This window comes from Pipistrellus hanaki (genome assembly GCF_964339955.1).
Source record: "Pipistrellus hanaki genome assembly, chromosome: 11".
Lineage (NCBI taxonomy): Eukaryota > Metazoa > Chordata > Mammalia > Chiroptera > Vespertilionidae > Pipistrellus > Pipistrellus hanaki.
The window spans coordinates 41876955-41891279 of record NC_140513.1 but is presented as its reverse complement, the minus strand read 5'-3'; the positions used below and the strand labels follow the sequence as shown (position 1 = coordinate 41891279).

General features: G+C 46.4%; 2 protein-coding genes and 1 long non-coding RNA gene across 6 annotated transcripts in view; 2 read left to right on the top strand and 1 right to left on the bottom strand.

Moving 5' to 3' along the window:
- Positions 1 to 7397, bottom strand: part of SMARCA2 (SWI/SNF related BAF chromatin remodeling complex subunit ATPase 2) — a 164445-nt gene extending 157048 nt beyond the window's left edge. For 2 of the 4 annotated variants that reach the window (XM_084899466.1, XM_084899469.1), the window contains exon 1: positions 7248 to 7397. The gene's annotated coding sequence lies outside the window, so the exon portion shown is untranslated. Of the gene's footprint in view, positions 1 to 4731; positions 5006 to 6476; positions 6588 to 7247 lie in introns of those variants that run through there. The other 2 variants (XM_084899468.1, XM_084899467.1) reach the window with 2 other exon arrangements.
- The window catches only part of LOC311630296 (uncharacterized protein), a gene marked incomplete at its 5' end in the record, with an annotated part of 136122 nt that continues 127822 nt past the window's right edge, over positions 6026 to 14325 (top strand). The window contains 2 exons of the mRNA XM_084899156.1: positions 6026 to 6088; positions 6395 to 6675. Of these exons, the coding sequence (XP_084755282.1) occupies positions 6026 to 6088; positions 6395 to 6675 (344 nt within the window). The remainder of the gene's footprint in view (positions 6089 to 6394; positions 6676 to 14325) is intronic.
- On the top strand, positions 7599 to 10712 carry LOC311630499. Its single transcript, XR_014796384.1, has 4 exons — positions 7599 to 7836; positions 8106 to 8332; positions 8458 to 8592; positions 9891 to 10712. It is a non-coding gene; the product is annotated as an uncharacterized lncRNA (long non-coding RNA).

The window sequence follows — 14325 nt, the reverse complement described above, 5'->3', positions numbered from 1 at the left end:
TAGGGACAAAATTTCCAGAAGGAGCCCTTCTTGAAATTAAAATGAAGAACGGTCACTTATCACACGTGTATGCCATTAAGAAAATCACCGTGTAGTTCATTTGACCTCTGTGAGGATCAAGTTCTTCACCTGCAAATAAGCATAATAATTGCGGCTCCAGCCTCACCTTTGACACGAATCAGATGAAATATTACACATGATGACACCTGCTGAGCTACCCTGCAAAAATGCACATTATCCCAAGGATCCTTCTAAAGGCCCCTGTTCCCATCCTGGCCTCGAATCGACATTCTGTCAGGTTCATCTAAAACATTTTTTGGTCATGAATAGCCTTGCTCAAAACTTCTGAGGGACAAGCCTCCAATAGGCATTGGATAAAATATTCATACATGAGCCCGGGAGTCGGTTCTTCCTACCATCTCCAACTTTATCCTTTGAACGTTCTCCCCACCTGGACCCTCTTGTCCCGGGCAACCAGGTCAAAAGCGGTGCCTTGGTCTTCTCCCAGAATCTTCAGGCTCAGTCCCTGTGCTCTCAGGACTTCCTTCTGATCTCAGGTGATCACAGTCCCTCACCCCCACCTCTGCCCACCTCCAGCAGCAACCCTATGCCATGGAGAAGACCTTATCTATCCCATGGGCCCGAGAGAGCTCGCCCTGATCTCTCCCCGGATCACATTGCCTGTGCAGTTTACTATTTGCTATTCATGTTCACACGTTCTGGTACATTCTTTAAGACACATAAGTTCTCAGCTGTAGGTCATTTTTTTTTTTTTTTTTTTACAGAATTATGAATTTTTGCTTAATAACATTTTAGGACATGTAGGAATACAGCACAACAGCCAGCTACAAGAATGTTGCAAATGTTTTCAAAGCCATTGAGTGCCTGGTACGAAAGCACAGTGGGGAGACGGGAGAGGGCTGTTGTTCTCATGGACATTCCATTTCCAAGTTTGATGGCTTTCATAAACCAACATATCCTGACTCTTTTTGGTCAGAGAATTCTGAATTCTGTTTTTTTTTTTTTTTTTTTAAAAAAAAAAGGAGCCCTAATTAGGTAGCTCAGTTGGTTAGATCACTGTCCTGATATGCCAAGGATGTGGGTTCCATCCTGGTCAGGGCACATACAAGAAGCAACCAATGAATGCGTAAGTAAGCGAAACAACAAATCAATGTCTACCTGTCTGTCTGTCTGTCCCTCTCTCTCTTCTTCCCTTCCTCTCTCATCAGTAAATAAAACCATTTATTTTTAGAAAGGAGAGAGGTGGTCTGTAATTATATTTAATGGTTTTTAATTTTTAAATTTATTTCAACTTCTGTGGATTCCATTCATCAATTTAAAAAGAGGCCAGCCCAAATTTCAATTAGTTCAGTTTCTGCAAAGTTTCCAAAATATTAGCACTTGAATAGAGATAGATGATATATTGTTATAAGACTAAGACTTAAGTTGATGCTTATATACCTAAAACTACAATAGAATATTATTATAGTTTAAATTATTTAAATCATGGAGATATATAGTCTGCTCTTAACTGTCTAAATGTTACAAAAGTCTTATATCTATAAAAAACATCATAATTCATGGTAGGCTTTAGTTATATAATAATGTATTTTAAAGCCAGAAGTGCTTTACTTATGTGAACATTTCAAAAACAGTATTTTCTATATCTAAAACATCATTCCAAGTGAGTGAATTAGTGGGTAATAAACTCATAATTAAAATTAAACATTGTTTACATGCAACATTCAAAAGACCCAACTATTTAGCTCCTGACTTTTGTCAGCTCTATTATGTTTTGCTAAAATATAATTATTCAAGTACCTTTGACTGTATCTTCAAGACTAGTATTACTTAAAGGCTCTATATCCTGAACACTTAATACCTACAAGGAAAAGTGCTACACTAATAAGAGGGGGAAAAAAGTCATAATAAATAGTAATAAAGTTATAAAGTTTCCCAAACCCATATTGCAAGGTCCCAATAAACTTGGAATAGATATCTTAGGAAGATAAATATGTTACCTTTCACAATGGCTCTGATGGAACTAAGTTTTAGACTCCTATGTTTCCCATAAATACAGTCACAATTTCTTTGGTGGAAAACCTTTTTAAAAGACTCTACCAAATAACTTACCACCACATTTCTGTATTTTCTATTCCCAACTACTAATGAACTGATTCATGATTTCACTAACTGGCTAGAGATTAAATTTCCATAATACAAACTCTTGCAAAGACGACAGATAATTCAGCATCTTCAATTGTTCAAAAACAATCTATAGAATACACTTAAGGAATTGAAATAAATTAGAAGATAATTCCTTTACATTAAAAAAAAAAGTGGCAAGAAAAAATTCAGAAGTAAGTTCCACATATGGCTTTTACATTATAGAAATTTTTTCATTTCTTCATCAGAAGTACTAGAGAAATGTGATTCATTTACTGAGAGCTTTCTAAGTCCACTCATGGTAAGCAACTGCCCATGACTTTCCTTAAAATGATCTTACCATGAACAATGAGAATCAAAACTTCTGGTGGCTAAATCAGGTCCTACCAACCAATACACCTTCAATAGGCTAGGGCTGGCAAACACCCCTAAGCCTTATGTCTGCGGTAATTCAGTTGTTCTCATGGCAGCATGTCAAGATGTCATAAATAGCAATTTATTATTTCTCTGGAGTATCAAAAAGCTGCTGACCTAAGAGAGTTTGACAAACAAAGGCCTTGTTTACAAAGGAAGACTTCTAAAGGGAAAAAAGGGCAGGCACCACTTTTATAATTTATGAAAGTTTCCTCTTTTATGCGCTTGCTTGAATACATAATGAGCCTTTAAAAAATGAAATGTCAAAATATTAGAGCAATAGAAGAGGCATCCCAATTACCTCCCAGAGAAGAATGGGGTGTGCTTTCAGACTGGTCAGTAAAATGACTTACTTCAAACTTAATTAAAGGGAGAACGTTTTAAATAATTATTTGCCAAAGTCTTACCTTCTAGTTACACTGTCAGAAGTATTTTAAACAGGATTCAAGTGTTAACAATATAATACAAGCTGAGGTTACTTTTGTGTGTGTGTGTCAAATTCCAAGCCTCCTGTGTTGGTCAAAGCACTTTTCAAGAAACTTGACGAGAAATGCTCAAAAAGCCACTTTAAAATGGAACAAAAGAAAAGATCTGAGGCTGCTTTGAACACACACTCGCAGGGAATATTTTCTGTGAAACGCCACAGTGCCGCTAGCCCAGAAGCTGGCCTGTAACTGATGTCACTCAGGAGAGAAAGGCTGCATTGAAGGAAGCCTTCCTCACCTCTGCCAATTCTTCAAGGGTCCTGGTAACGCAAACCCCTAATTTATTCTACAATATTCTTCACCAACACAGTGTCTCTCTTTAATACTGTCCAGCAAGAGACAGGGGCCTCAGTCCAGACGTGTGTTTTTTCTTTAGTCCATGCCAATAAATATTCTTTGCAACCTAATAAGTATCTCCAAACCCCTTCTTTCCAGCAGCTAACATTTGAGTTGTCAGCAAGCTTTAAAAAGGAAAAGAAGAAAAAAAAAAAATCTAGAATAAAAAGGGGCTATTAGATTCCTAAAAGTGTGTCTCAATTTGCATAACAATGTATCACCTTGAATTCAAACCTGACACACCTCTTAACACTTTGCCACTGTGCTAGGCAGTGGGCTGGAAGCTTACCAACTCCAGTGTGGGCAAACAAGCCTTGGGTAGTGGCCCCCCCAAATAAATGGTGGGAAATGTTACCCCAAACCTCTGAATGTGTCGCTGTAAGAAAACACACACACATACACCACTGGGCATGGTTTTTATTTCAGTACAACCCGCAGTGGTTTCTGAGTTGTACTGGTTGGGCAGGAATTTTCTCAGCAATCTTTCTGCTCATACAAGCATTCTGTTCCTACAAGCATGGCATAACCAGATGTAAATAAGCCAGTCCTTTGAAATGGAAGTTTAAAATTTAACCCTGCTATTGGTAACAGGCAGAAGTGAAAAGTAACCACTCAATACAGTAGACAAACGTGTATCCTTAATGTCTTCCTTATGCTCTCCCCTGACACATACTTGGGAAGACAGCCTGCGCACAATGACAACGATGACACGAAACAGGGGTCGCTTTGATTTTTCAAAAGCACCAGCCTCCCTCAGGTCAGGCAGGGAGGAAAAACAGGCGACAACCTTGGAAAACCCTCCCAAAAGTTACATAAACAAAGACAGGGGAGAAGCCCCAACGGGCTCTGCACCCATGTGCTACTGAAATTACATAACCACCGGTGCATGCACTAGGAAGGAATGGATTCTGCACGACACCCCCCGAAGCCTTGTCTCGACCCCCCGAAGCCTTGTCTCCTCCTTTTTTAAAAAATCCAAACACCTGGCATTTCACTGCTGAAGTAAAATCCTGCCCGAGTTGGAGGCACGTTTAGGCCCGAAGTTTGAACGTGCAACCAACACACGGGGAGCAGCGACTCCACTCCTGGGACCCGCAGGAGAGGAGAACTGACAGGCGACAGCGGCCGCGAAGGCCTTCTCCTTCCCCCTCGCTGCCTCTCGCTGCAAAGTTTCCACGCCACGGGCCGCAGGGCAGGGAGCCCGTGTCCCCCACCCGCCTGACTTTGCAGGAGAGCGAGCCGGGAGCCGGAGGAGCGGGAGCGGGCGGGGAAAGTGCTGGAAAGATCCGCACCCCGGCGGGCGGCGGCAGCGGCGGCGCAGGCTCCTTACCTGGAGGGACGCGGAACAAACAGAGGAGCAGAGCGGGGCCCGCCGAACCTGCGGCCGGGAGGGAGCCCGTGTCCGCCGGAGCCCTAGGCCCGCGGCCCAGCCCCGGCCGCCGCTCCCTCGCCCGCGCGCGTCCTGTCACGGCGGCGATCAAACATGTCCGTGTGCGCTCCGCCGCGGGGACTTCCTGCTTCCCCGCCGCCCGCGCGCGCACACCCACAGCCACACGCACACTCACAGCCACAGCCACAGCCACACGCACAGCCACACGCACACTCACACTCACAGCCACAGCCACACGCACACTCACAGCCACACGCACACCCACACCCACAAGCACAATCACACCCACAGCCACACTCACACCCACACGCACACTCACACCCACAGCCACACTCACACCCACAACTACACGCACACGCCCCCCCCCCCCCGCGCCCTTCCCGACGCCCCGCCGCTGCTCCCGACGCCCCGGCCCCGCGCACGCACACCCACACTCACCCCACACTCACACTCACACTCACACCCACACTCACACTCAGTCACGCGCAAACACACTCGCAGCGGCCCCGAGGGGTCGGAGACGCGAGCCACGGGAGCTGGCCACCCCCCTCCAGCCCAGCCCACGCCACTTAGCTGCCCTGACAAACTTTTTTTCCTGCCTGATCCGCGTCCAACTTCCCTCCACCCCCACCCTCACCCCCCAGCAGCCCCGCCAGCCCGGCGCTCACCAAAACCAGCCGCACACTGCAAGCCGCATAAAAATAATAATAACGCAGCCCAGAGCGCGCAGCACGGGCCGGAGGCGATGTCCCCGCGGGCACCGACCGGAAACCGGCCCGGGCGCCCACATCGGGGCGCGGGTGCCTCCCGGAGCCCGCACCGCTGCGCCCGGACCGCAGGGCCCGGTGCGGGGCGCCCGGAGCGCGGGGCTCGGAGTGGCCAGGGGGCTGGCGCCGGGCAGGCTGTTTGGGGAAGTGCATCGCGACACCTTTGCAGAAGGCATGGCCGTGTTTTGCAGGAGGGAAGGCGGAGGGGGGGGGGGGGGGGAGCAGAAGGGGTTAACCAGGTTGGGATGGGAACAGAGCCACTGGAGAGCACAGACCCAGAAAGATGGGTGCGTGTTGCCGTTGGGATTAAAGCTCCCACTGGGTCTCCCCGCCTCCCGTCCTCATCAACCCCCCCCCCCCTTCTCCCGGCTGAAGCCCTTCCCCTTCTCCAGCGAACGCCACCATCGCCGCCCGGGTGTGCGCGGGTCCTGCGGGTGACAGGCAGGCAGAGGAGGATTATCCGGATCATGGCCTCCCGGCCAGAAGCCACAGCGTCTCCCGGGCCCCAGAGCGCCCCCAGCACCCGGACAGTGGCGGGCGGCGACCTCCGCCCGAGATCCCCGCGGCTCGGGCTGCAGGAAGACTCAAAGCAAAAGAAGACAAGCCCGGGGGCGGGGGGGGGGGCGGGGGGGGGGAAAGGGGTGAGGGAGAGCGGGGTAAGTGAGCCCCGCGGGCACCTCTGACCTCCTCCGGCGCCTCCTCCCTCCTCCCCAGCGGCGCGGCCCGGGCCAGGCGCCCCGAACTTGCACGCCCGAGCCCGCGCGGCCGCCGGGGACCAGGAGCAGAAACGCCCGCAGAGCCTCGGGCATTAGCGCCCTGGCAGCCCTTCTCCCCAGAGGCCTGACTGCCGGTCAGCACGGCCATCCCCGCCCGGGGAGACGCGCAAAGTGGAGGTGACACCTCCGAGCAGCCACGCACCGGCCCCGCGGCGGTGGCGGCCGCCTCCCCGGCGCGCCGGCCCGGGCAGCTCCGGCCGCTCGCCCGGGGCTCCGCAGCCTCTGCGCCTCGCCTCCGGGAAGCGGGTGGCGGCCGCTCTCCGGGCGCCGTGCCGCCGGGCCAGGCTCCGTGCCCGCCTCTCCCGCCGCACTCCCAACTCTTCCGGGGAGGACTGCTCAGTGTGAGCGGGCTCCTTTCTCTTCTCTCTCCCCCCCGCCCCCAGCCTTTCAGCCCCCTCCCGCGTACTCCCCCCCCCAACCCCCAGGCTCTTAAGGGAGCGGGGAAGGGGTGTTGCCACCTTGCCAAGTGGGTGCACTGCACCTTGACTTGGCAGCGCGCCGCCGCCTGCCTGACTCAGGGTCCAGGCTGCGGTTTGCTGGGATTCCCCCTCCTCGAAGTGGTAATTATCACTGTTATTATTAGAACGGCGAGGTTCGGTTGAAAAACTTTCCCGTTTCTTCCACGGCCGCCCGGTTCTGTCGTTAGAGCATTCCACCTGAGGCCCGCGGGGAGGAGGCGGGCGGGCTTTTTTGTTGTTGTTGTTGCTGTTGCGGTGGTGGTGGCGGTGGCGGTTGGCCCGCCTGTTTGTTGTGATCTCCTCGCATGCACAATAAATAATAATTAGGGTAATCATGAATGATCCCCGGCGCGGGCGGCGCGGGGCCGGAGGGGTTGGGGAGGCGGCGGCGGCGGCGGCCGGGAGGCCGCGGGGAGGGGGGAGGAGAGGGGAAGGGAGTTGTAAGTTATATTTACCTTTGCTGGCGAGGAGGGTGCCGGCTGGAGCTCTTCCCTCTCTGAGTCACCCGGAGTACAGGAGCGGAGGGAGAGAGGAGAGAGGACTAGATTATGAATATGACTTCATTGATGACAGCCGTCCCCCTCCTCTTCCTAAAACTCGGGCTCCGCCCCGGGTCCCACCCTCGCCGCCTGCTCGGGCGCCGGAAGACGCGCCGCGGTTGGCCCCGCGCGCCGCCCCTCCCCGCCCGCCCCGGCGCGGGTTGGCGGGCGGCGCCTGTCACTCCGGGCCGCTCGGCGACTCGGGGAGCTGGGGGGGAGGATTGGGGGGGTGGAGGGGAGAGGAGGAGGAGGGGCCGGTGTGCAAGAATGTGGCCTGAGACAGCTCTACTGTATGCGTGGATCCGTGTGTGTCTGGTGCCCGGAGCAGAGGAGCCGCGCAGGACGCGGAGAGCCCCGGCCTCGGGGGAGGTGGGCGCCCGCCCGCCCTCTCCGGGCAGCCGTCCCCTTCCCGGGCGCTGCCGGGCACCCCGGGAGGCTGCCGGGGGACAGCGGAGGAAGGCTGCGGGAGTGATAGCGGGCAGTAGTTGGAGGTTCTGCGGAGAAGGTGCTGGAATTTAACGGTGCCTCCGCCTGCCAGGACGAGCCTGCAGAGGGAAAGGGAGGGGAGCGGGGAAGGGCGCCGGGTGGCACCGAAGCTGTTTGTGGCACAGTGCTGACCGTGAAAAAAAGCAACAACAAAAAAAACAGGCATTGTCTTGCGGGCTGAAACTTTTTATCGTTCCCTCTCTCGCCAATCCTTATCTCCCCCCCCACACCCCCCCCCCACAACCCCCAAGGCTGTAATTATAAATCTGCCCCCTTTCTCTTCCGTAGACAGGGAGGCAGGCACAAAGAACATTCCTGCCCGATGTGCCTCTTTTCGAAAGGACTTCAAGCTTCCTAAGGACTGCAAGCTTCCAAATGCCCATGGCGGGGGGGGGGGGGGAGGAACAGCTGAGGGGCTGGACGCCTTAAAAATAAAGAAACCCGCCCCAACCCTTCTATTTTACTCTGTGGACCAGACACACAGCACTCGGACGTCCCCTCACCTGTCATGTTTGGTAAAATACAACATTTTGGAAAAACAACCCATTGGGGGCGGGGCGGGCGGGCGGGTTGGGAGGAGTCCAGCGTGGAATCTGCTTTTGATTTAAGGAGGGGAATAAATCTCTTTTTTTCTCTACAGACCATAGACTCTTCTCTTCCCGCCCCACGTTTAAGACCAATTAAAGCTACAAACAGTAAACTGCTGGCACTTTGCGGTTTTGAGACCTCTTGTTCCAATTTTACTAGCCATACAGTACTTTGGCGGGAGGAATAGGTCAGTGTTTGCTGAGACAATTTTATTTTTAGTTTTATGAAGTGTGAAAGAATGTTGCGTTTTAAATCACGGGCCTATTATTTTAGACTCAGATTGATGTAGGTGCTTGACTCCTAAAATTAAAACTGCTTCTATACAATAGTGTTATGAGAGTATGATTTATCCTTTATTTTGTAATGTAATGGCTTAAATTAGTCATTCAAAGTGCACTGTGACTATTTGGTGGAGGGTTTTTTTCTCCCTAGAGTAAAATCCTATTTTAAGACCGCTTCACTGTTGCAAATTGACTCTATTTGAGCAATCTGGTCTGAAATGCAGTTCTAGGATGCTTAAAACTATGCGCTGGATCCCTCGAAGACGCCAGGCAATGGGAAGAACGCCAAAGGCTGCATGTGGTCATAAAGTGGCAAGAACGGTTTACCTTGCTGGCCCACTGCTGGCCGAGGTAGAGTCTGCAAGGGACCATTTTCAGGCAGCTAGGGGTGTCAGCCACCCTGTCCTTTTTGCTATTGACTTGTCAACTTTATCTTCATAATTTTTTGTCTATCCCAAAGTGAATCTCAAGACAATGAAAGACAGCACCTCTGAGAGAAATAGGATATAGTGTGCCGTGAAGAATCTTTTGTAAGAACTTTCTCTGCCTGAGGATATGCCAGTGTAACCGCTAACTGGAAAAAAAAAAATACAGCTGGGAATCTTAAACAAAATTAGCAATGTAGTTAAAGTATAACTCCTAACTACCTAATAAATTGCAACCAGAAATATAGCCAGATAGCTTAGTTGTCTATAAAAGGTCTTTAACCTAACGGCAAGACTTATTGCATTAAGGTAATACTAGGTTTTAATTGGGGGCGGCGGGATAATTTGTTTCCCTGACATGCCAACCTCACATGCCATTTTTCAGAAATTGATGACTTTACCATATTTTTCTTGAAAAGAAGGTCCTTTATTCCTTTAAGACTCTACCTCTACTTGCCATGCCAAATTTCAAAAGAACAATCTTAGTAAGACACTGGAGGAAGAGATTAACCATTTCTTCTGGCATTTTGTCAGAGGGAAATGGATATATATATATATATATATATATATATATATATATTCTTTGTTACATATATATATTCTTCAGCTCATATAAAATGTTGATGCAGTATCTGGAGGGATGAGTATCCATGTATTATATGCACAACTGTGGGAACTGAGAAATAAAATCTGTCATTGGGAGCAGAGATTAAATAACAGATATTCCATCTCCCACTCCCTTCACATTGGTCTAAGAAAGCACCCCCTTCTCCCTTCAGGTCTTTCCTCTGAAGAATTTTCTTGTGTGTAGCTTGCAATGCATCAAGTATGAATTTTATAAAATAAGATTTATGCTCGGGAGAAATGAAAAGGCAGCACCATTCACTCGACACAAAAAGAAGATTGTAGAACATACAGCATGAGCTTCCCATCTGCGGTAAAGCAAAATTTAAGAACTGATGTTAAGGAGGAAAATGATGGGGTTCTGTTGTTTTGCAGAAAATCACATGAAAGCAAATATAGTTGGAGGCTAAAAGGACTCTGGGAGGCTGCACAGGATGCTATCTTCACATGAAGCTTTGCCTTTAGGATTTTGATGAGTCGTAATGTGTTCTCTGAACTTGCTTTCTCTCTCTCTAGTTTAGTACCAAGGGATAGAAGTCACCTTTTCATGTTTGTATGGCCACATTCACTGGTTATGCAAGCCTGCCATGGTTGATGCTCTCTATAGAGTAGATTTGGGGGTTGAAAACTGATATGTAGTTACAACACCCTCATAAAGAATATGACCATGCACAGAGTTAGGCAGCTTCTCGTCTCACCAGGCAGACTGTTGATGCTGACAGAAATGTTGTCCCGCTTCAAACAGGAGCAGGGCCGAAGACCATAAGGAATGAGTTTTTTATCTGCAGTAATGGAAACTAGACTTTGACAAAGTGAATCAGCCAACATTTAATTTAGTGAAAGCCCGTGACTGGGTAGGTCAGTTGGTTAGAGTGTCACCCCAATATCTGAAGGTTGTGGGTTTGATCCCAGGAAGGGAACATACAAAAATCAACCAATGAATGTATAAATAAGTGGAACAACAAATCCATGTTTCTCTCCCCCACTTCCTCTCTCTCTAAAATAAATAAAATTTTAAAATATTCTTTTTCATTTCTTATTATAGCCTTTGTTTTAAAGTGTTTTTTTTTGTTTGTTTTTTTGCTTGTTATAAGTATTGCTATCCCAGCTTTCTTCCCCCCATTTTCATTTTCATTAAATATTTTTTTTTCATCTCTTTCCTTTCAGTCTTTGCATGTATTTTGTTCTGAGGTGGATCTCTTTTAGATAGCATTTATATGGGTCTTATTTTCTTATCCATTTAGCTACCATATGTCTTTTGATTGGAGTGTTAATCCTTTACACTTAAAGTAATTATTAATACTTACATATGTATTCCATTTTATTCTCTATAACTATGTTCCTCTGTGTTTTCTATTCCTTTCTTATTTTTTTAAAAAATCCCTTTTAGCCAAAACCAGTTTGGCTCAGCGGTAGAGCATCGGTCTGAGGACTGAAAGGTCCCAGATTCGATTCCAGTCAAGGGCATGTACTTGGTTGCGGGCATATCCCCGGTAGGGGGTGTGCAAGAGGCAGCTGGTCGATGTTTCTCTCTCATCGACATTTCTAGCTCTTCATCTCTCTCCCTTCCTCTCTGTAAAAAATCAATAAAAATACATTTTAAAAAATCCCTTTTATATTTCTTGCAATAATGGTTGGGTGGTAATGAACTATTTTTTCTTTATTTTATTTTTAAATATATTTTTATTGATTTCAGAGAGTAAGGGAAAGGAGAGGTAGAGAGAGATAGAAACATCAATGATGAAATAGAATCATTGATCGGCTGTCTCCTGCACAACCCCTATTGGGGACTGAACCCACAACCTGGGCATGTGCCCTGACTGGGAATCGAACACATGACCTCCTGGTTCATAGGTTGATGCTCAACCACTGAACTATGCTAGTCAGGCTCACTTTCCATTTTATTTATTTATTTATTTTTAATATATTTTATTGATTTTTTTGCCCTCCTCCTTCCCATACATACCCTCCCTCCCCAGAGTTTTATGTCCATTGGTTGTACTTATACGCATGTACACAAGTCCTTCAGTTAATCTATTATCTCCCCCAAATCTTCCTCCCCTCCCCGCTGTAATTTGACAGTCTGCTTGTTGCTTTACTGTCTCTATATCTATCTTTTGGTTCATCAGTTTATAATGTTCTTTATTATCCATAAATGAGTGAGGTCATGTGGTGTTTCTCTTTCATTGATTGGCTTATTTCACTCAGCATGATGTTCTCCAATTCCATCCATGCTGCTGCAGATGATGAGAATTCCTTCTTTTTATGGCAGCATAGTATTCCATTGTGTAGATGTACCATTGTTTTTGGATCCAATCATCTGCTGACGGGCACCTAGGCTGTTTCCAAATTCTGGCTATTGTAGATTGTGCTGCTATGAACATAGGGGTGCATATATCCTTTCTGATTGGTGTTTCTAGTTTCTTGGGATATATTCCTAGGAGTGGGATTACTGGGTCAAATGGGAGTTCCATTTTCAGTTTTTTGAGGAAACTCCACACTGTTCTCCACAGTGGTTGCACCAGTCTGCATTCCCACCAGCAGTGCACGAGGGTTCCTTTTTCTCCACAACCTCGTCAACACTTGTCGTTTGTTGATTTGTTGATGTTGGCCATTCTGACAGGTGTGAGAAGGTACCGCATTGTTGTTTTGATTTGCATCTCTCCAATAATTAGTGACTTTGAGCATGTTTTCATGTGTCTTTTGGCCTTACTTCTGTCTTCTTTTGAAAATATTCTATTTAGTTCCATTGCCCATTTTTTAATTGGATCATTCATCTTCCTTTTATTTAGTTGTATAAGCTGTCTGTAGATGTTGGAGATTAATCCTTTATCAGTGGTAACATTTGCAAATATGTTCTCCCATACAGTGGGCTTTCTTGTTGTTTGTTGATGGTTTCTTTTGCTGTAAAAAAGCTTTTTATTTTGATGTAGTCTCATTTGTTTATTTTCTCTTTAGCTTCCATTGCCCTAGGGGTAGTATCAGTGAAGAAGTTCTTTTGGCATATGTCTGAGATTTTGCTGCCTGTGACTGCTTCTAGTATTTTTATGGTTTCCCATCTGATGTTTCAGTCCTGTATCCATTTTGAGTTTATTTTTGTGTATGGTGTAAGTTGGTGATCTAGTTTCATTCTTTTGCATGTATCTGTCCAATTTTCCCAACACCATTTATTGAAGAGACTGTCTTGACTCCATTGTATATTCGTGCCTCCTTTGTCAAATATTAATTGAGCATAGTGATTTGATATCTGGGTTCTCAATTCTATCCCATTGATCTATATGTCTGTTCTTGTGCCAGTACCAGGCTGTTTTGAGAACAGTGGCTTTGTAATACAGTTTGAAGTCTGGAATTGAGATCCCTCCTACTTTACTCTTCTTTCTCAGGATTGCTGTGGCTATTCGGGGTCTTTTATTGTTCCAAATGAACTTTTGGAGAGTTCTTTCTAGGTCAGTGAAATATGCCTTTGGTATTTTAATGGGGAGTGCATTGAACCTATAGATTGCTTTAAGAAGTATGGACATTTTGATGATGTTGATTCTACCAATCCATGAACATGGTATGTTCTTCCATCTGTTTACATCTTCCTCTATCTCTTTTTTCAGTGTCGTGTAGTTTTCCGCATATAGTTCCTTTACTTCCTTAGTGAAATTTATTCCTAGGTATCTTAATTTTTTTGGTGCGATGGTAAATGGAATTGCTTTTTTAGTCTCTGTTTCTGTAGTTTCACTGTTGGTGTATAGAAATGCCATGGATTTCTTGGCATTAATTTTGTATCCTGCTACATTGCCAAATTCATTTATTAAGTCAATTAGTTTTTTAATGGAGTCTTTTGGGTTTTTTATGTACAATATCATGTCATCTGCAAATAAGGATAACTTTACTTCTTCTTTTCCAATTTGGATGCCTTTTATTTCCTCCTCTTGTCTAACTGCAATGGCTAGTACTTCCAATACTATTGTCAAACAGGAGTGGAGAGAGTGGGCATCCCTGTCTTGTACCTGTTCTTAGAGGGAATGGTTTTAGTTTTTGCCCATTGAGTATGATGTTGGCTGTGGGTTTGTCATATATAGCTTTTATTATATTGAGGTATGATCCTTGTACTCCCACCTTGTTGAGAGTTTTTATCAGGAAAGGGTGTTGGATTTTATCAAATGCTTTTTCTGCATCAATTGATATGACTATATGATTTTTATCTTTCAATTTGTTTATGTGATGTATCACGTTTATTGATTTGCAGATATTGTACCATCCTTGCATTCCTGGAATAAATCCTACTTGGTCATGGTTTATGATCTTTGTGATGCTCTGCTGGAGCCGATTTGCTAGAATTTTGTTGAGGATTTTGGCATCTATGTTCATGAGGGATATTGGCCTGTAATTCTCTTTCATTGAGTTGTCTTTATCTGGTTTTGGTATTAGGGTGATGCTGGCTTCATAGAAGGAGTTTGGAAGTGTTCCTTCCTCTTGAATTTTTTGGAATAGTCTGAGGAGGATAGGTTTTAGTTCTTCCTTGAATGTTTGGTAAAACTCTCCTGTGAAGTCATCTGGCCCTGGACTTTTGTTTTCTGGAAGCTTTTTGATGACTGTTTC